Here is a 23,408-nt window from a genome sequence, read left to right on the forward strand (position 1 = left end):
CTCTCTGTCTTCCCTTTCTAGCGCAATCTTTCCATCTGCTCAACAAGATAATAAATCATAGACCAGCATTGTGACGTGTGTGACGGGATGAATTAATCTCATAATTAGAGGATGAAAAGGTGGCGCTAAATTTAGTCTGGCCTTTCTGTCTAACCCTGCATCCATCTGGGTCTGTTCAGTTACCTGATTTCCCATCATTGTTTTCTTCCAAGCAAGCTTAAACTTGTCTTTTTTTGCAGTATAGCAAAAATGTTTTTTCTCTGGGTTTCCTAGATTTTGTACCACAGTCTAAAAAAAAAAAAAAAACATGTATGTTAGCTACAGTGAAGTCTGTCTGTATGTTGTCCAGTCATTTACAGTGTACTCTACTTGATTTACTTTACTTGTCTAGGGACTACCTTGAATGTTGCCAAAGATGGCTAGATAAGCTCCATCTTACCCATTAACTGAAACAGAACAAGCAATTGAATTTACTGCTGAGCAAGAGTCCCTGAAAGGATGACAAATGTTTAGTCATGATTATTTTATGATTGTGAGCACTCTACATTTTTGAATAAGGGATTTTCAAATTACGGGGCAGTGAACAGCGTGGGAAAAATTACAGTGCACTCACTAATTTCACTAGAAACAGACTTCACTGTGCTACCTGTCCTTTAAATTCAAGCAGCAATTATTTTGTTGGACTGATGGAGTCCCTCAAGACCAACACTGTCCCCTCAGGGTCTCTCTACCTGTGCATGTCTGTGTGGTGATCAGGCTCACTGAGCGTGAGCCGGCATATGTTTATGTCTGTTGGAAACGTTGGCGGAATTAGACTCTGAATGAGTTTTTACAGAACAACGCGGGGAACGAACGCTTCGACAATTGTCTAACAGAATTAGTAGCTTGTGATGAATGGTGTGTAAGAACAGCACTGACAGCCTGCTTTTGCAAATACACACACACGCCTTTGTGTGGATGACCATGTGTTTGTATGTGTCTCCATACTACACATGGTTAAGGGACTTTTTCCTACGTGCTGCAAGAATTGAGGTAAACGGATGTACATGCATGCAGCTTGTCTCTGTCCAGGTCGGTCTTTAGGTGAAGGGTCAATATATCTCCTGCAGTCAGGATCAGTACTCAGCATATCAATTACAAGACATACCTATGCTCTTATTTGGATGTGCGCAGAGATTTTCCAGGTTGTTGTTTTTTCCCCATAGGTGCTGTAAATGACCATGCTTCACCATGAACTGTCAAGTTCAATTGTGCGGATTTGAATGATTTATTCATAAGCCTCCGGCAAGGATTTTTATTGCAAATAATTTCAGGCTGGTATAGCTCTTTAGAATTTTGAGTAAGAACTTTTTTTAAATACTGTTTTTACAATTTGAAAGTATCCAGCCTTACTGCTTTGGGCCTGATTTACTAATGGATTGCTTGCGCAAAAACGGGTGCAAATTTGATTGCTTACGCAAACAAATGTGGAAGCTGATCTAGGAACAGCGCATGCCCAGGATTGCATCTACCAAACATGCTAAATTGCAGCACAGTTCATTTTGTGCATTATGGGAGATTAATATTTAAACAGATGCATTTAGCATGAGAATCGTTATTTATCCAACCTGAGATGAATTACGATGGCTGATTTTGCATATTTAAATATGGTGTCTGAAAGACAGGTGCAAATGGGACTGCTGTGCGTAACTACATTGAGGAGGCACAGGAAAAATGAGAGCTGACTGTATTTTTTTTAAATCCCACTAACAAAAAGTATCGCAACATATCGTCAATTCAGCAATGCAAATTTGGAGCTTCTGAAAGAACTAAGACTGAATTGGAGGCAATCACAACAAGGAGTCATGCCTTATCACCTATGTCAAAACTTCTTTCAACCCTACATTTTCTTGCGCGTTGGTCATTTCAGCGCACTGTGACACTAATTTGATACTGTCATCTACCAGAGCATTTTTTCGAGCGTACTGTCCCAAGTTTAAGCGCAATGTTATTGCAGCATGGGCACTTGGGATAAGAGAAATAAAAAAAAATAATCATGGCTTTTATGCGGTTGCTGGCTTCCCCCAAAATTATTGGAGCTATCATTTTATTTTCTGTAAATCAGTAATACAGTATGTTTGACTCTTCCACTTACACTTTCAATACCCTCACTTCAAACATGCGCTTGTGGTGCGCTCTAAAATTTTCCATGATGAAAACCATCAGAAGTGGCAAGATGGACGACAGGTTAGAGAGTCTGGCTCACAGTTCTGAGGACCGGGGTTCAATCCCCGGCCCCACCTGTGTGGAGTTTGCATGTTCTCCCAGTGCCTCCGTGGGTTTTCTCCGGGCACTCCGGTTTCCTCCCACATCCCAAAAGAATGCATGGTAGGTTAATTGACAACTCTAAATTGCCCGTAGGTTTGAATGTGAGTGCAAATGGTTGTTTGTTTATATGTGCCCTGCGATTGGCTGGCAACCAGTTCAGGGTGTACCCCGCCTCCTGCCCGTTGATAGCTGGGATAGGCTCCAGCACGCTCGCGACCCTCGTGAGGAGAAGCGGCTCAGAAAATGGATGGATGGAAAACCATCAGAGCTATATAAAGCGCAAAAAACTCCCTTTTATATACGGCAGTCTCCACCACTTGTACACGTTGCCAACATCACGCGTAATCTGTCAGAGTGAACACACAATTTAGCAGCCGATATTTGGAATTAAAGTGAACGCACAATATCCTACCCATTATTTGGCATCTAAATTAATCCCTTTGTTTCTTAACATCCTGTATACTGACAAAATTTAAAGTAGATTGAATCTGCTTACATGTGACTGATAAGGATGCACACCCGATTCAATCGTAGTCTTTTTTAGTAGTTTAATTCTAAAAACATTGTTGTTTGATACAGGCATACAGTATGTGCTTCATCTCACTCCCCTATGTAGACCCTTACCATATCCCTTTAAGAATCAGGAAGCCATGCAATAGAAAACGTACCTGCATCCTTACTTCCAATGTATGTGTAAATATTTACGCATAACAGATGCACAATGGGAACCAACGTGTCACCTGCTCATTTTATGACATGTACCGTTCTTGTGTTTTGTTTTGTCCATTCATCCAGAAGAGGATTTGTGAGACCATACAATCATATTATGTATTTCACTTCATCCCAACTGTGCTCTTTTACACCAAATTCATCTAACCATATACAGTACCTTGTACCTCGCTTTGTTCAATGGGGCACAGTCAGTGGTTGAACAGAAAAGGCCATTCCCCAAAAATGTCTAAGCTGAACCATTATGATTTGCAAAACAATACCTTGTCTTGCCTTATGCCTCCTTATCCTTATAGTTGGAAATTAGAGTCAAGGAGGTCAAATTCTCCTGGTATCCAACAAAGTGACAACCACTAGTAATTGCACACAGCATGTTCAGACTCGCCCGGAGTCCAATGGCAGTGCACTTCACTCCATCACGACATCAAGCCCTTGACATTGCGATTGGTCATGTACGGCTACCACACAGCAGCTTGACTTGAAACCCTTCCCATGCTTCACCTTTTTTTTCCCCCAAACTTAATGTTAGAGGAAGTTAGGAACTCCTAATTTATTGAGTCAGCAGAAAGGTGGTGACTTTTACGCTCCACTGTATGTCCCTCAGTACTTACTAATCTCGCTCTGACTTTATTGTGCTTTCTAAATGCCACTGACATCTAATACGGATGTAATTTCTGATTTATGACAAAGGAGGTGGATGTTTACTTAATAGTTTGGGGCAATTTAATTGAGATTTAAAAAAAAAAGGAAAATGATACATAAACAGTCAATGAAGGAAAAAAGACAGTTTGATGGGAAACAAAGTTTGAAAATGTAGTTAAGATAACCGCCGTCAAACATTACAGTAGTTTATTCTGTCTAATTTGCAGTATGAACCAGTGTAATCAGGTAAATGCAGGCCCCAGTCCAGTGATATATCATTGTCGCCGGAATTTTAACGCACAGAGTACTATGCTGCTGCTGTAATGGAAAATTTAGTGGGCTTTAATGGCCTCTCATGTCATCATCAGAGATACCAGAGAAAGCAAGAGGGTGGGTGATCTCGCTCTGATCAAGCGTATATGAAAGAGACAGTGCCTGTGTAAAGTATTTGTGTTGAATACATTTGGTTGAGCATTCTTTATGTTGTCCATTTGCAATTTCTTTTTGATTATTCTTACTCATATTGTTTGAGCCTTTGTCCTGATTCCTCATAATTTTTTGTGTTTCTTTTTCTCTTCTTTTTTCCTTCCATCCTTCCCCTCCACCTTATCTAGATGATGAAGAGAATGATGATCCATTTGGAGACTATGTGATCAGTAAGTCATGGCTGCTAATAGCCTCTCTTAAAATACTCCGCCCACCCCAACTTTCTCCATGTTTATTACGTGGTTGTGTTTCCTGTGATGTTGTGCCTCAATAATTGACTCCTTTTGTATGGCTATATAGTTGATACCTGGATAATAGAGGCAGTTGCACACCATCTAATAGCTTTTATCTGGGCTGCAAATGTGAATATAACATCATCCTCCAGTCTTTTGGAAATTATAATTGCTCATCTTGTTATAATTTCACAACTCTGCCCCACTCTCGACACTATGCCATCAAATTTTGTTCGGATGCCTAACTGAGCGAATTTGTGTGTATTTCAGAAAGCATGGTAATATAATTGTTTGTTTTACAGACACCTGATCAGAGGTGGGTAGAGTAGCTAAATATTGTACTCAAGTAAGATTACTCTTTCTTTATTTAGAATAATGACTTGAGTAAAATTAAAGAGTAGCCCTCCAAATAATTACTTGACAACGAATAAGTATTCATTTTGAAGAATATAAATAAATAAAATACTATTTGGTGTCAAATCAGTGAAATCACAGCACAAACATCAAATAATAAAATATAAAACAGGAATGTGCACATTTAGATATTTCCCAACAATATTACTTTAAAATAAAACAAAATTTTGAATTACATATTCATAAAATAACACAAATTAGTTCAAATTCAGGCATAAGTAATAGTCTTAAAATAACAGCTCAATAGGCTCACCAGGCAGCGTGTCATGGTCTGTTTTGGTTTGGGTTGTGTTTAGTTTTCTTTTGTTCCATGTTTTACACGTCTTGTGTGCTCATTTAGTTATTGTGTCCACTTGTTCTCGTCAACCTTCTACCTAATGTCGACCAATCAGCTCCCTCCAGCCACTCGTGTCTTGTCCAGGTGTTCCTCTTTGTCTCGTCAATCTGTTTGTCTTTAGTTCCCTGGTTTCGTTCACTTCTTGTCGGTTCATTGTCCATGTCAGGTGTCATTGTCAGTTGTCATATGTCAAAGGTAATCTTGTCTCACCCCATGTTTCCATATCCTGTCATGTTGATTAGTGGTCAATATTTTGGTTTCCATGTTTCTTTGTTACTTTGATTATAGATTTTTTGGACTTTGTTAAATTAGTATTTATAGTTTCCCATGTACCTTGTTTTCCATCTTTGTTTTTGGAATGAAATATCATCACCTGCCTTGCCTCCCTGCTTCCCTGCACTTGGGTCCTCCACTTCCTTGCCTCCAGTGACTTCAAAACCCCCAATTGTGACACAGAGATTATATACTGTAGAAGAACACAAGCAGCACAACTCAGCACATTACAAAGTTCTTGTTTTTTATAATTTGTAGGGTAATCATAAATGTAATGCAAGGCCAGTGGTGTTCTGCCTCTCCTGACTTGTTTCTGCCATACTTGTAAATTGAGTCACTTTGAAAACGTAGAAAGCAATAACAGGTAACCCCCCCCCCCCCCCCCCCCCCAAAAAAAAAAGAAGCAAACAGAATAACTCAATGAACTGTTGTAAAAGTAAAATTTCTTCTGGAAAAAACATCTTTTTTTTTTCTGTAGCACTGACTGACTGCGTCTGACTTTTCAATGTCATTCGCCATTTGAGTCTAATTCGCTTCTTCTTTGTCCTTTCCTTCTTAGTTGTACTCTTCCTGTCATTTTTCTACGGTCTATGTTTTCTTTTTTGTTGTTGTTGTCAGCTTTGGTTTGTGTAATGGATGGGAGAAGCTGAAAGACAATTACTATTTTCAGAGATGCAGATAAATAAGGTACAGTAACAATGGTATTACGAGCGCTGAAATTTACCACAGTTTATCCATAGACCATAAACTGATCCCTACAGTTGAATAAGTAGCAGAAAAAAGAAAGTGTGTGCACTGAAGAGTATCAATAGCTCCATCCATCTTTTTTCTAACCGCTTGTCCTCATTATGGTCGCAGGTGAACTGGAGCCTATCTGAGCTGACTGAACAAGTGGGGAGATATACCCTGGATGGGTCTCCGGTGAATTGCAGGGCACATATAGACAAATAAACATTCACACTCACAACTACGTATGGGCAATTTAAAATCATCAATTGACAGAACATGCATGTATTTGGAATGTGGGAGAAAGTAACAGGAGAAAACCCATGCATAGGAGAACATGCAACACACACCTCTCCACTATAAGACAGACATGCTAAGCACTACTCCACCGAGCTGCCTTACATCAATATCTACACTGAACAAAAATATAAACACATTTGCTTTTGCTCCCATTTTTCATGAGCTGAACTCAAAGATCTAACACTTTTTCTATGTACAAAAAAGGCCTGTTTCTCTCAAATAATGTTCACGAACCTGACTAAGTCTGTGTTTGTTATCAATATCTGGTGTGACTTAACACAGTACAACAAATCTCCATCATATAGAATTGATCAGGTTGTTGATCGCGGCCTATGGAATGTTGGTCGACTCCTTTTAATTGGCTGTGCAAAAGTACTTGATATTGCCAGGAACTGAAACACACTGTCAAATCTCAAATCCAGAGTATCCCAACCATGCTCAATGAGCGACACGTCCAGCAATTATTCTTTGCCATACAAGTACTGGGATGTTTTCAGTTTACAGAAATGGTTTACAGATAATCGCAACATGGCGCTGTGTATTATCATGCTGCAAAATGAGGTGCTGGTCGTGGATGAATGGCTCAACAGATCAACTCAATATGAAGGAAATGTGTTGCATCGGGTGCGACAGATAGTGGACAGACAAAATACTGATGGGTTTCCTAACCTTTTTTAGAGAAACAGACCTTTTTTGTTTTTTTTTAGTAGTTTTTTAAAGTCTCTGACGTTTGAGTTCAGCTCGCAAAAATTGGGAGGAAAAAAGTGTTGGGTTTATATTTTTATTCAGTGTACTCTATGTAACCAATAGTCCTTAATATTCCGTTTTCATTGGTTTATTACTGTCATTCTTGCAACTCTTTCAGTCATCGTAAAACAACAAAACAAAACAAAAAACCTAACCCGATGTTAAAAGGTGCATATACAGCAACAATTACTGCGATTGGCTGGCAACCAGTTCAGGGTATACCCTGCCTCCTGCCCGATGATAGCTGGGATAGGCTCATGCGCTCCCGTGACCCTTGTGAGGATAAGCGGCTCAAATAATGGATGGACAGCAACAATTAATGACAACCATAATAATTTCATAAATAATATTAATAATAAATAATTTAATTCCTTAAGCAACAAATACCCGGCATTGATTAATGCTAGGTACTCCCATGCCTGTGTGGGTTTTCTCGGGTCCTCCGACTTCCTCCCACATCCTGAAAACATGCATGTTAGGTTAATTGAAGATTCCTAATGTCACGTGAAGACTATTGCATCCACAGAACACCAAAACAGAGCCAACACAATATAAGGAGCAAATAAGCCATAATTTTATTTAACCGAGAGTGCATGACAATATGAGCAAAGATATGTACGAAATGAAAAACTACATCAGCAAAGGGCTGACACGAAAATACAATAACTGTAAAACGAAAACACAACGGGAACGAGACAAAATTACTCAAGGGAAAATGCTAAAGGACAGATAAATAAATTTAAGTGAAGCAATAACGGAACAAAAACACTCAGCCAAAAAGGAGATAAGCGAAAAAGACGATACGCTAACCATACAAGTTGAGAACAAGAACAGGAAGGAAAAGTTTTTAAACTACACACATTTGAAGAACTGAACAGAAGACAAACGTAAGAACAAAGACTCTCATGAACATAAGAATAAATAAGAACTATGAATAGGATGGAAATTACTTATGAAGGCCCTAGCTGAGCCACGACCCGAGTGAGGATTGGTGAAATAATTGAGAACAAACAGTACAAGTAAAAAGTGTTTATATGAATACTGAGATGCACTTTTCATATACTGTATCATTTTGACAGAATTCATATTAAGAGGTTGTTTTTATAATTTTTAGAAGGAACTGTTCCAGCAGCTGTCACTTTGTTCTAAAATACAAATAAAAAGAAATGAAAATCAATGTCATCATTTACAAAAGATAATCAAATGTGCATTTAAAAAAAGAAATAGAACTCATTCAGCACAGTCAAAAAAAGAGTCTCGGCTGGTTGATCCGTTTCCTCTTTCCTGCAGAGTCATTATGACAGACTGACGCATGTTTTTTCTTGAAAATGAGAGGATAGATGCACATTTGATAGTGTGCTGAGCCGTGAGAGAAAACAGAGGAGCGTGATAATGCGGTTTTATAGCATCCTGGAAAATCAGGGATGAAGAGAAAGCATAGTTAAAATCAGATGATTGATAGAGGAGTGGTGTGGGCAAGATGTTAGTGGACTCAGCCAGAGAAAGGAGAGTCATGGATAAAGGGGTGGGGGCAGGTGTGTATAAGGAGGAGGAATGATTGAGAGTACGATTGAGATTTAACAGTACACTTAAAGAGATGGCTTCAGATTAACATTCAGTGACTGTCTGTGAGCGTCTGGATTATCTTTGAAATCCTGCAGAGCGCTATGGGGAGTCCAGCACTGCCAGGGGGATTGAGACCTATACCACCAGGCCTGTCACTGTGTGTGTGTGTGTGTGTGTGTGTGTGTGTGTGTCTTGGTCGAGATGCGGCAGGTGGAACGTGACTCCGATTTCAGCTCCCCCACCAAGCAGCATTCTAAGCAGCTTGATATATCGGCGCGTAGAAGATGTGGTGGCGGTTTTCATTTTTGTTGTTGTTTTTTTTTTTTTTTTTTATAGTAATGGCCCTCACTTCACACTGGTTTACCACTGGACTCCACTTTTCCTTTATGTTGTAATAGGTTAAAATTCTGCAATCAATGATAATAGTTGCACACATTTAGCTTCAGACAACATAGGGGAGGAGTCAATAAGTAACTTCACACAGAGTTTTAATCCATATCGATCTCTGCCCCATGCTGTTTTATTGAATATAGCCTAATGCTGTGGGGCACCACACAGAGTGGTGAGGTAAGGCTTGGCATCACCTTGTGATATCTCCTGTGCAATTCCTTGTTTATTTTTAAATGTGCAGGAAGTGAGACATTGTTTGATACAATATGGACAAAGGTGAGAGACCAACTCTTAATCCATCCATCCATCAATCCATTCTTTGAACCGCTTATCCTCGCAAGGGTCGCAGGAGTGCTGGAGCCTATCCCAGCTATCATCGGGCAGGAGGCGGGGTACACCCTGAACTGGTTGCCAGCCAATTGCAGGGCACGTATAAACAAACAACCATTCACACTCACATCCACACAATACGGGCAATTTAGAGTCTTCAACTAACCTACCATTTTTGGGATGTGGGAGGAAACCCATGTAGGCACGGGGAGAACATGCAAACTCCACACAGGCGGGGCCGGGAATTGAACCCCAGTCCTCAGAACTTTGAGGCAGAGGATCTAATCAGTCGTCCACCATGCCCCCAACTCTTAATCCATTAATCAAAAAGGGTTTGGGTAAGGCTACCTGGATCTGCTTGAATCTTAATTCTCCATCCTAGCAAGATATTTGGGGCTTTGTTTTTGGCAAAACATGTTTGGATGAGTGTTGAAGAAGTGGGAACCCTGACCTCACCCCTTCAAACACATTTGAGGTGAACTAAAAGACATTGTGAGCAAGGCCCTTTTGCCCAACCTCTGAACTCACACATTCTGATTCTTGATAAATAGACAAAATGTACAAAATCCTCCCAGAACAGTAGAAGCTGTTGTAGCACCAAAAGGGGGCAACTTTCGTCCTTTTCCACCCATAAGAAACCATAAATACATGACCAGGTGTCTCAGTACTTTTTTTTCCCCCACATACTGTACCGCACATCAAGTCGTTATGTGGATATGATACCTTACTATTTGGAAATCTACATCTGCTGATGCTGCCACATTATTTGTTTACTCAGTTATGGTTGGGCAGTTTCATGTTGTACCGACATTGCTGTTGGTCTGCCCTCTAAATGCTCCAAATGCTTACACCCAGACTGCTTGTTCAAGATTTGCCCTGAAATATGTCATTGCAAAAAAAATTGTTCTCTTGTTGTGCCACATGCTAAGATAAAACAAAATTACCATTTTTGTACTGGAAAAGGTGCAAACGGTTTACTTTGGGTACAGTCATCATCTCTAACATATACAGTAGGCTTTTAATGTACATTATTTGAGAACTACATGATTTGACTGGAAGCCTTATTTTTGTCAACAAGCATCCTTATCCTGTCCTTCATGGAATATACAGCTGGTCATTTTCTTGACCAGAACACAACACTCTCAGCATGGTTCACTTTTGTGTGTCAGATATTAGACAACCTGTCCTTTCCACAGAGTTTAATATAGTCCGACCAAACAATCTTTGGGTGGCTAGTGGCATTTCACTCATGTACTGTAAATCCATGAAGTCATCCTTGCTGTTCAGTCACAGCATGGATGCCAAACAAAGAAATAAATTCTAATTTAAAAACAGCAGGGGAAAAGAAAGCAAAGAAAAATGGTTACGCTCCTGTCAATATTTCTCTTCAAACCATTGTGTCTCCTCTCAATACTCACTTTAATAGCTTAACTTTGTTTTGCAGCGATTCAGATAGGAGGGAAGAAAAAAGATGAGTAAATCCATATTGTAGCCTTTAACCCCTGATTGTGAAAACTGTCGTATTAGACTTAATACTCAGAGCTGACTAATTATCAGATAGTATCTGACTGTCTTTGATCACCACAACCAAATTTAAAGAGAAGCTGACATTTCGACTTCCAAATCTTGTCTGATTTGGAGATGTACTGCCATTTTCTGGCGGCACGGTGGACGACTGGTTAGAGCGTCAGCCTCACAGTTCTGAGGACTGAGGTTCAATCCCCGGCCCCGACTGTGTGGAGTTTGCATGTTCTCCCCGTGCCTGCGTGGGTTTTCTCCGGGCACTCCGGTTTCCTCCCACATCCCAAAAACATGCTTGAATTGGAGACTCTAAATTGCCCGTAGTTGTGAATGTGAGTGTGAATGGTTGTTTGTTTGTATGTGCCCTGCAATTGGCTGGCAACCAGTTCAGGGTGTACCCCGCCTCCTGCCCGATGATAGCTGGGATAGGCTCCAGCACGCCCGTGACCCTAGTGAGGAGAAGCGGCTCAGAAAATGGATGGATGGATGCCATTTTCTGGTCATGTCAACTTTCCAAGTATGATGCTCAGGACTATTTAGTGCCTATATCTCTCCCTCTCACTGCAGTAAAAGCTTTGTCCAGACAGTTGCAATCAATAGCACAACCCAATCACCTTTAAATCGGATCAATGTGTCAGTGCATGTATACCCAAGCCTGTTTCTCAGTGATCCTTTGCAAAGTCATGGCTATATATTTTAGGGCAGACAACAATAAAGTCATCATAATCAATAACAATGCATAGAATACATAAGTCCCTAGTTGATCTTTGTAATAAGGCAATCTTGGGCATCTCAGTGGGTATCAGCAACAAAAAGATTCTCTCTTCTCTGCTTCCCTTACTGAAAACCATGTTTAAAAAGCTTTCTTTTATCAGATGAAATGCAGAAGCCTCTATTATTTTTTAAATAATTAAATATTAACTACATAGCTCATTCAAATAAAGGGGCACTTGTACTCTTTTCATTACTTTAATACAGCAAGTGGTGCCATGCTATCTAAATATGCTGCTTTTACACAGTGAATAGTTCCATACAAATTTCTATACTGACACCCGTTTTTACGAAACACAAAGCAAAGAAACAAAAAATCAACATTTAATTGGTTGGCAATGAATAATCTTAAAACCGGCCAAAAAATTGATAAAAACATTTTTAGGAGAGAAATAAAATAATACACCACAACATTTAAGTCTTAAATTTAAGGATTTACATACATTACAGCAAGGATTTACATATATTATAGCTGCTGGTCAATAGACTAAAATTGCTACCGTCACTATTTAACATTGGAATCACATACTGAGATTGTTATGTATCGTATCAGATCTAAGTAATTGATTGACATTGATTGGTTATTCTAAGCGCAAGAGGATAGCGGATTGCTGATCGGTTATTCTGCCACTGACTGGTGATCCTTCGGAATAGACTCCAGCTCAACAGTGACCCCTAAACAGAATAAGCAGTAGAGCATGGATGGAGAGATTATCATCAGTTCATGCTACAAAAGACCTTTACCTTCTTGTTTATCTTTTAAATATGTTGCTATGCCCTACTACATCAGGTGCAGGCAAGCGACTTGGAAATGTAATTATTATTATTTTACATTAAATGTAGGTTCACTACACTGAAGCTACCCAATATAGAAATGTATCACGCTAAACTAGAACAAAATGACTAAAGTAACTAAACTGCATCAAAGCTTCTACAGCAGAGTGTAGCGTGTTTTAAAGAAGGAGCAGGGAAAAAAATAATGTAATTGTACTATTTTTGCATAAATGAACACTTAATTCTAAAATCTTTATACTTCTTACTACACGGAAAAAAATAAACACTGCATAATTTAAAAAAAAAACGAAATCCACATTTAATATTTTACTGATGATTCAATGAAAATAATTCCTTTAGTGTATCCTTTTTTAACCTGAAAGCTTTTAGTTCATGTAAAGCAATGTTTGAATGTTGCAACAATTACCAGTGTTAGCCAAAACGTGCGCTCTTACTAACTTTGCTTAGTTTAAAAGCACAGCAGCGATGTTCAGTGCGTATATACAGTCATACAAGCTTCACACAAGGCACTGGCTTTTTCCCTTTGTTATTTAAAAGCGTTTTATAGCATCTTTCTGGTTTATCTCAGAGAAAAATATACGTTTAAGCATCAGCTTCTTTGGCTGTAAATTAAAATTACAAATAAATAAAAAAACAACAACAATAAAAAAAACATTTAAATCACAAACATAATTTAAAAAAATATATAATTAAACGTGACAGCTTTCTTATATTTTATTTTCCAGTGTACCACTGCAATATCAGTGTCATGGACTAATGCAGTCAAAGCATGGTGTTATTACCATAACTGAGCAGTATGTACTAAACATCCATCCATCCATCCATTTTCTGAGCCGCTTCTCCTCACGAGGGTTGGGGGCGTGCTGGAGCCTATCCCAGCTATCATCGGGCAGGAGGCGGAGTACACCCTGAACTGGTTGCCAGCCAATCGCAGGGCACATACAAACAAACAACCATTCGCACTCACATGCACACCTATGGGCAATTTAGAGTTGTCAATTAACCTACCATGCATGTTTTTGGGATGTGGGAGGAAACCGGAGTGCCCGGAGAGAACCCACGCAGGCACGGGGAGAACATGCAAACTCCACACAGGCGGGGCCGGGGATTGAACCCCGGTCCTCAGAACTGTGAGGCAGACGCTCTAACCAGTTGTTCACCGTGCCGGCGTGTACTAAACAAATAATGTAATATAGTTGCAGATCTGATCATCATTCTATTAAATGCTTTTTTTTAGTTAGCAAATATCAAATTCATGGAAATAGACTAGATTTGTAGAGAAAATAACCTGCATACTTGTGCTTCATCCATCTTATTTTCCATACCTCTGCATGTGCGTGCACACACACACACACATTTTTTAATTATTATTTTATTATTATTATTTTCTGATGCCAAAAACACGTTGCAACTTAGCACTGTGTGCGCTGTTGATGTTTGCTGACTGAGTTGTGATGAATAGCTTAGCTGTTGATTGTTGTTAATTCCGGGAAATATCTAAATGTCTGTCCTTAAATTTGTGTTGGACATCTTGGTTGTTGACAGGAGCTTCCTTTTGGAATTGCACAGTAACCACCAGAAAGTTTAACTGTTTTTTTTAAGGACTTGATAAAGTAACATGAATTTGTTAAGGTATGGCCTCGGGAATTCTTGTACTACATATCTCTGTCCCCTCCTCTGTCATTGTCTCCAGCTGGGCGCTTTCCATCCCGCTCCGCTGCAATATCAGTTTTTGTGGCCATCTTTTTATACACAGTCAATGGCGGATACGTGACATCAAAGGGAATGTTTGGATCCGCCTGGGGAAAAGCAGCTTCTGTGGACGCGACTGCGTTATGTGATTTTCACTACTGAAAAGCTATTTGATGTTAAAAACAGCAGCGTTACAAATACGCTACTGAGAAATATATTTAAACTTGTTATGTCAGTACTTGTAATGCTGCCACTTCCCAACACTGATCAGGTGATTCGCTGGTCCAAAGCAAAAACTATAGCATGAAGTCAGACAATGAGAGCCAAAAAAAAAAGGCACAGCTACAAAAAAGCACTAGCATTGTCACAGCATGTCTACGTGTTCTGTTGATTTCATATCTTTTCTAAGGTGGCAGATTTATTTTTCTCAGTAGTCACCTTTCCCTCCTTCATCTTCACCCTCCTTTTAAGCTCATTTTGACATTAACTCATTCAGTGCCAGGCCTCCCAGTTAACATGGATATTTGACTTCTAAGCAGTCAGTGGCAGTGAATGTGTGAAGCTCACTCCTGTAGCAGCACTTATTTTTATTTTTTATTTTGCTGCTGCTTCAGGGCATGCCCATTGCCATGGCGACAGTTCGCTAGTTTTCTCCCCTGTATTCTTTGTTTTTAAATACATCTGAGGAGATAAACTATCCAGCGGTGTACAACGGCACTGCATCAGAGCACAAGTTTATCTCTATCTTCTTGTCCAATTCTATCATATCAAAACAACCTGGGCGGCATGGTGGACAACTGGTTAGCACATCTTCCTCACAGTTCTGAGGACTGGAGTTCAAATCCCAGCCCCGCCTGTGGGGAGTTAGCATGTGTTCCCCGTACCAGCATGGGTTTTCTCCGGGTACTCTGGTTTCCTCCCATCCATCCATCCATCCATTTTCTAAGCCGCTTCTCCTCACTAGGGTCGCGGGCGTGCTGGACCCTATCCCAGCTATCATCGGGCAGGAGGCGGGGTACACCCTGAAGTGGTTGCCAGCCAATCGCAGGGCACATATAAACAAACAACCATTCGCACTCACATTCACACCTACGGGCAATTTAGAGTCGTTAATCAACCTACCATGCATGTTTTTGAGATGTGGGAGGAAACCGGAGTGCCCGGAGAAAACCCACGCAGGCACACGGAGAACATGCAAACTCCACACAGGAGGGGCCGGGGATTGAACCCCGGTCCTCAGAACTGTGAGGCAGATGCTCTAACCAGTGGTCCACCGTGGTGTCTGGTTTCCTCCCACATCCCAAAAACATGCATCGTAGGTTAATTGAAGACTCTAAATTGCCCGTATGTGTGAATCTGTTTATATGTGCCCTGCGATTGGCTGGGGATCAATTCAGGGTGTACCCCGCCTCTCGTCCAAAGATAGCTGGGATAGGCTCCAGCATGCCCGCGACCCAAGTGAGGATAAGCGGTACAGAAAATGGATGGCTGGATGGAAAACACAACCTGATATTGTAATTCAAAACCAAGAGTGATCGTTTTGATGAAATCCGTTTTTTTGGTTTTGGATGGATGGATGCTTGTTCTGGACCTCAAAATTGTGTGTTCTCAAGACCGCATGAACACGCAATGAGTTGAAACCCAAAGCAAGCACCACAAACTGTGCAGGTTTCACACTATTTATTAAACAAAAGATCCAGGCTAGCGTGAGAATACAGACAACAAAAATCGACGTGGCAAAAGGTCAACGTGTGGAACAAAAAGTGTCAAAAAGAAGAAACTAAAAGAGTTGGACGGACTGCAACGGGAGGAAGCTGCTGTATCTACTAGTCGGAAAACAACAACTCAAAAACCTACATACGGCTGAGTATGGATAACGAGAACAGAAAACACGAAAAAAGCAGGAGACAAGAGGAACGACTGGGTGAAAAACAAGAAGAATGTACAAGAGAGACAAAGTAGGCAATAGTGATGGCGACGAGGAATGAACAATAACTCCACAACTTCCTACTGTAAATACCCCCGCTGATGATGATAGCTGGCAGGTGCGATGCAGGAGACTCCGCCCACCAATACCCTCCAAGACACACACACACACAAAAATTTATTGTTTGCACTCAATGAAGCTGTCAATACAGTTACATGCTCGACTTTTTAGAAGTCAGTGTGGTGGTATGGTGGTACATGTGCAGTAGTGTATTGTGTCAGTCTCCAAATAATTGGATATGACTGATTAAATCACCAACCAGTTCAGGGTGTACCCCGCCTCCTGCCCGATGACAGCTGGGATAGGCTCCAGCACGCCCGCGACCCTAGTGAGGAGAAGCGGCTCAGAAAATGGATGGATGGATGATTAAATCACAATAATGTGTCTGTGATATTAGCTCCATTTTGTACCTAGGCATACCAACTCTCACTACACGCACATAATCACACACACACACACATATATACACACACGCACACACAAATCCGGTCGCAATTAGCCCTGAGTGTTCTTGACCGTGTGTGTTAAGGATCTATCCAAAGATTGGTGCTGTGGGATGAGAGAAGTATGAAAATTGGGAGATTACTCACTCTTCCCAGTTCACCCACGCACCTGTGTCCATGTTCATCCCTTTCCCTCATCTACGTCATGTGTTTAAAAACAAAATCCTCCTTTTGTGTTCTCAGGCCCACGTATTGGGCTTCAAGTTGAAAGTGGAACTCGATCTGTGGCTGTGTCTCATAACGGAGTCATTGCCTCTTGTGACAAACACACACACGGACACACACACACACACATACATTTCTTCTGATCTGGCTGTCATAATCAAAGACTTGGAAAAGACCAAGGCCCAAGCACACCAAAGGACGTTGCCGAAATGGACAGAACTATTCCTTGTGGTTCAACAACTTTTTATGAGTGGTCGACCATCAGCCACTGGTTTTGCAACATGTTTTACATCAAGCAGCATTAGACACTCATGTCAAAATCTATTTTCATTAGGTTTTCAAATATAAAGCTTTCTTGCAAAGTGTAATGTATACTCATGTGAAAAGAAAATTGATACCCTGTGAGAAATTAATAGTGAAGTTCATAAAAAGTCTAAACTTATTTCATAAAAGTTCATAGACAAAGTCAGACAAATCAATCCACAAATAACTGCTTCTTTGAAACCAGGGATGTCCAAACTTTTTCTTGCAAGGGGCACATACGGAAAAATCGAAGGAGACAAGGGCCGCTTTTGACAACTTTAATATATTTAACACAATTAACTAATCCATCAGTGTAGGTAAAGTGTTTATTTTTATTTACTGTATAGGTAAAAAAAAAAAAAAAAAACTGCTTGCAAGACATCAGGCGGCACGGTGACCGACTGGTTAGAGTGTCAGCCTCACAGTTCTGAGGACCCGGGTTCAATCCCTGGCCCCGCCTGTGTGGAGTTTGCATGTTCTCTCCGTGCCTGCGTGGGTTTTCTCCGGGCACTCCGGTTTCCTCCCACATCCCAAAAACATGCATTAATTGGAGACTCTAAATTGCCCGTAGGTGTGAATGTGAGTGCGGATGGTTGTTTGTTTGTATGTGCCCTGCGATTGGCTGGCAACCAGTTCAGGGTGTACCCCGCCTCCTGCCCGATGACAGCTGGGATAGGCTCCAGCACGCCCGCGACCCTATTGAGGAGAAACGGCTCAGAAAATGGATGGATGGATGGATGCAAAACATCAACATTTTTTCTGGATTTTGGGGTGGCCAGTGGCACTACGTAATGATGTGTAAATGGATGAAAACAAGGAAGTGAGGGGTGAGAACAAACTTCTCCTTCCTTGCCACCCAGTATTGGAAGGAAGTACTGCAGTACAGTGCAGGCAAATGACACGGGCAGTGTCAAATGTTCATTTTAGTCGATGCTGCGGGCTGCTAAGATAATGGATGGCCATAATTTGGACACTCCTTTTTTAAACCATGTAAAGTTTTTTGACCCTGCACCCTAAAATAATTGGAATTTAGAATTGTTTGTAATTGGAATCGAAACAACGAACCGAAATCGGAACCGCTCATGTTTAAATGATGCCCAATCCTAGTTCTAGTTGTAATATAGCATTAGGAATACTGGAGCAACTTAACCTTTACCTTTGCTCCACTGCATTGAGTAAAGTTCTCGCTTACCTGTGATGGATGAATAGAGGCAGATCCTAAGTGGATAAAGTTGACAGACAGACAATGTCACATAATAATGATTGATATGATGAAAAATGATTGATCTACTCATCTTGAACATCTAGGTGCAGATTGAGGCATTGATGGAGAGATAAATTGATGTTTTTGTTTTTTGGAAAGTGTCTATGAAGCTGTTTTCACTGTACATACTTTTTGTCTGAGCTTTATGCCATCGGTGTCATCGCATGGCTACATACCACATGCCTATCCAGATTTGTGCACACACACTTTGAAGTCGTTCACCTCCTTCACCTTGACAGTCGGCTGACTTAAAATTCAGTATTGATTCAAAGAGCAGCTGCTCTATGTGTGTGGGGGTCTTAAAGTGGACTACATTAATGGAATGCTGCTAGTGTGCTAGTTTTCATGTTAGCACGTGTGTGTAATAAGAAAGTTGGTTGGCCCCCCTGCCCTTCAAAGTCATTTGGAATTCATCTGGAGGCTTGACCCTGACAGTTGTTTGTTTTTCCTCTCTAGAGAGTGCAGAGGAATGGAGAGAGAGGGGTTTTGTTGATCAGAAAAAAAGTAAGACATATGAAGATTGACTCTTGGTAAATGTAACTTTCTAAATAAAAGGACTGTTTCAATTACAGTTTTTGTGCTGTTGTGTCATTTAATGCTTTAGAACCACAGAATGATGTGCTTTGATCATAACACGCTCTAGTTTGAACGCTATAGTTCAGAGTTTTACGGAGACATACAATATTGTGTATTTTGTTTTAAAAGCTTTCCAGGGTGTTTTTAACAGGTCTTTGATGTACTTTTGTCAAAATACCCCAAACATTATTTCATGGGTGTGTGTTCCGGTTGTTGTCTTCCCCCTGTCTCGTACACACCTGCTCCTGAAAGCATCTTCACCACCTGTGCCTCGTTCACCCTAATTGCCCCTTGCATTTAACCTCGTGTCTCATTCTTTCTAGTCGCCAGTTCGTTCTACCTTGTCGTCGCATTCCAGCATTCCTTGTTTCCACATCACAGACTCACAGTAAGACTAGACCCTGTTCCGATTATCGACTTCGCCTTTTTGCATCACGTTTTTGGATACTGTTGCCTTTTTTGGATTGCCTGGCTGTATACTGACCTCTGCCCGTATATTAAACCTCTCTTTTTTGTAACTGTCCATTTGTTTTGGAGTCGTGTATTTTTGGGTCCTATCCTCTGTTCCGTTCATGACACATTAAGAGTTATAGAACACTTTACATACCCTATATCTTGTCTATGTGGAATTAAACATTTTCAGGAGACTCTCTTGCAAGTGAGTATACCCGCCCCATTTACAGTACTTCTAGGCCAGTAGGAGAATCAGAATCAGAATCATCTTTATTTGCCAAGTATGTCCAAAAAACACACAAGGAATTTGTCTCCGGTATTTGGAGCCGCTCTAGTACGACAACAGACAGTCAATTGACAGAGAACACTATTGAGACATAAAGACATTGACAAAAACAGTCACTGAGCAATAAAGGGTTGCTAGTTATCTGGTAATGCACTACAAATTTAATTTAATTGTTTTACAATTGTGCAAAAAGATGCAGAGTCCTCTAGCACTTAGAGCAGTTTGAAAGACTAATATAGCAATTGTCCGGTGCAATGACCATTGTGCAAAGGGTGCCGAGACTTCAAGGAATGTATGCAGTTTAAAGTGACTAGTAGTGCGATAGTCTGGGACAATGTTGATTGTGCAAATGTTGCAGATACTCCTCAGTTGGTGTGCAAGTGGTGCAGATGCTACTCTGGCATGAGTGGCCTGCATTGGTCAACAACAGATATGCAGCGTGGCGAGACTACTTCAATGAGTGCACAAGTAATATATAATTGGCCCTCCAGAAATGTGACAACAAACTCAAGACAAAAAAAATTGCCAGCATGTTGCAATGGAATTGTAGGTTAGCTGTTTAAGAAGTTGATTACAAGAGGGAAGAAGCTGTTGGAATGTCTGCTAGTTCTAGTTTGCATTGATCGGCAGCGCCTACCTGAGGGAAGGAGCTGGAAGAGCTGCTGACCGGGATGTGGAGGGTCCGAGAGGATTTTGCACGCTCTTGTCTTAGTTCTGGCAGCGTGCAAGTCCTCAAGGGTGGGTAGGGGGGTACCGACAATCTTTTCAGCAGTTTTGATTATCCGTTGCAGTCGGAGTCTGTCCTTTTTTGTAGCAGCACCAAACCAGACTGTGATGGAAGAACACAGGACTGACTCGATAACCGCTGTGTAGAACTGCCTCAGCAGCTCCTGTGGCATGTCGTGCTTCCTCAGAAGCCGCAGGAAGTACATCCTCTGCTGGGCCTATTTGAGGACGGAGTTGATGTTGATCGCCCACTTCAGGTCCTGAGAGACTGTAATTCCCAGGAACTTGAAGGTCTCGACGGTTCACACAAGGCAGCTGGACAGCGTGAGGGGCAGCTGTGGCGAAGGATGCCTCCCGAAGTCCACGATCATCAATACAGTCTTGAGCGTGTTCAGGTTGTGTCGTCCGCACCACAGCTCCAGCCGCTCCACTTCCTGTCGATATGCAGACTCGTCACCGTCTTTGATGAGGCCGATGACAGTGGTGTCATCTGCAAACTTCAGGAGTTTGACAGCCGGGTGCGTTGAGGTGCAGTCGTTCATGTAGAGAGAGAAGTGCAGCGGAGAGAGGACACAACCTTGGGGTGCCCCAGTGCTGATGCTGCGGGTGGATGAGGTGGTCTCCCTCAGCCTCACCTGCTGTGTCCTGCCTGTCAAGAAGCTGTAAATCCAGTGGCAGATGGCAGGTGAGAAGCTTGGAGGAAAGGAGTTTAGGGATGATGGTGTTGAACGCCGAGATAAAGTCCACGAACAGGATCCACGCGTAGGTCCCTGCACTGTCGAGGTGTTCTAGGATGAAGTGCAATCCCACGTTGACTGCATCATCTGCAGACCTGTTCGCTCGGCAGGCAAACTGCAGGGGGTCCAGCAGGGGACCTGTGTCGCTCTTGAGGTGGTCCAGCACGAGACGTTCAAAGGACTTGATGACCACAAATGTCAAGGCGACAGGCCTGTAGTCATTTAGACCCGAGATTATAGGTTTTTTGTGGACTGGAATGATGGTGGAGCGTTTGAAACAGGATGGTACTTCGCACAGTTCCAGAGATCTATTGAAAATCTGTGTGAAGACTGGAGCGAGCTGGTCCACACAGACTTTGAGGCAGGAGGGGGACACATGGTCTGGGCCTGCCGCTTTGTTTGTCTTTTGTTGTTTGAAGATGCGTCTCACATCCTGTTCGTGGATGGTTAACGCAGAAGTCAGAGGTGTGATTGTGGTCGGTGGTGTGGCTAGGTGGGCGTGGGGTGTGAAAGTGTCCTTTTCAAATCTGCGTGCTTTCATTACCATGACAACTGGGGGCTTAGTCTGAGTGTTGCTACTGGAGTGGTTTCTACCTGCAGGAGCAGAGCCCAGAGTGAGAGGGAAAAGAAAAACAACAAGGCCTATAAATAGAATAAAATAGTTTTTTTTTTACTTTTGGAGGCAGCATCCATCCATTTTCTGAGCTGCTTCTCCTCACTCGGGTCACGGGCGTACTGGAGCCTATCCCAGCTATCATCGGGCAGCAGGCGGGGTTGCCAGCCAATCGCAGTGGAGGCAGCATTTCACACAGTATACTGTGTGTATGTGGGGCATGGAAACGTTATCAAACACAAAAACCCGTGGCATCATGTCAACAACTTCAACGAGCAATCAAGTATATGCTGCTTATATTAGGCTAATCTGTGCATCCAGCAAAACTCAATGCAGCTCTGCTTACCTTACGCTTTCACACCTGCCGGAAATGTGTGAGTTTCTGCATGATAGTGGTTCTTCTTGACAATGTATCAGACATTGTAATCTGGCTTTTCTGGAAAGTGGCTCTGGCTCATCGCACAGCCTAGCTGCTCATTTCATGGGCTAAGAAACTTGGTAAGGGGGTTATCATGAAAATTAATAGTTGGTGTGAGTAGTGTGTGGTTTTCATAAACAAATGCACTTGCAATTCATTTGCATGTTTTCATATGCAATCAATCCAGTTTATGAATTATTCTAAAGTGAAGACAAATGAAACCTGCAGGTCTGATCAAGAGGAGGTAGGAAGGACGTTGGGAGAAGATATCAGAGGGCAAGAAGAGACCCGTGATTGGATAAATGGGCAGACAGGAAAAGTGTCAGGGGATAGGTGAAATCCTATTTTTACACATCTCCTTTTGGGAAACCCTACTCTCCTCATGTATCATAATGACAGAAACCCCCAAACTCATCTGTGGCCCCTTTTCCACCCCTCTCACTGTACATCCCTCCCTATTGTTCTAGTTTAGCCCACATTGTGTTATGTTTTGTGAATTTCTTGTTTTATTGAGAATTTAAGCGTGTCAAATTGGAATGAATTAATGTTGTGTGATCTACAAGCCTCGCGCATTGAAATTACTTATCGACTAAAGATAACTGTTTAGAGCGTGCACAATTCATTCAGAGAATGAGCTCACGCACATTTTCACCCCCGGTGTGTGCAGGCCGGCTGAATTCTCTTTTCACAGGTGTTTTTTTTCTTGTGGGTGTAAACCAGCTACTTTGTCCTTAGTTGGTGAAACAAAAAGCATTATAGTCTCAGAATTCACTTTTCGCAAGTGTCTTTGGGTTTGTCCCCCCAAATGATTGAAAATTATGTTTAGCTATGACAGAAAACTTGGGCTTCTTTGAATTTCTGTATCTTTCATGTTGAGAAGCAATTCACACAGGCTTTTCGTTTGTTTGAGCTGTTTACTGTTTACTTATCCGTGACAGGTTTGTTTCAGTGGTACTCTTTGTTGGAATCTGATTAAAATCCCTATAGAGAGATTTATCATCTTTAGAGGGCAGAAAAAACAAAATTACAAGCCCATCAATTCTTGTGTTTGATCTTGCTCACCATGTCTCAGGCCTTCTTTATCCTGAGAATCCTGCCCTTTATTTACTCGCCTCTCC

At 41.4% G+C, this 23,408-nt stretch overlaps 1 protein-coding gene across 21 annotated transcripts in view; it reads left to right on the plus strand.

Moving 5' to 3' along the window:
- Window positions 1-23,408, plus strand: part of tenm2a (teneurin transmembrane protein 2a) — a 262,652-nt gene that overhangs the window by 104,437 nt on the left and 134,807 nt on the right. For 15 of the 21 annotated variants that reach the window (XM_061787016.1, XM_061787025.1, XM_061787022.1 and 12 more), the window contains one exon: window positions 4,293-4,334. The exons of the other annotated variants lie outside the window; for them this stretch is intronic. In XM_061787016.1, coding sequence (XP_061643000.1) covers window positions 4,293-4,334 — 42 coding nt within the window. The remainder of the gene's footprint in view (window positions 1-4,292; window positions 4,335-23,408) is intronic. 21 annotated transcript variants of the gene reach the window in all.

This window comes from Phyllopteryx taeniolatus, chromosome 10, assembly GCF_024500385.1.
Source record: "Phyllopteryx taeniolatus isolate TA_2022b chromosome 10, UOR_Ptae_1.2, whole genome shotgun sequence".
NCBI classification, from domain to species: Eukaryota; Metazoa; Chordata; class Actinopteri; order Syngnathiformes; family Syngnathidae; genus Phyllopteryx; species Phyllopteryx taeniolatus.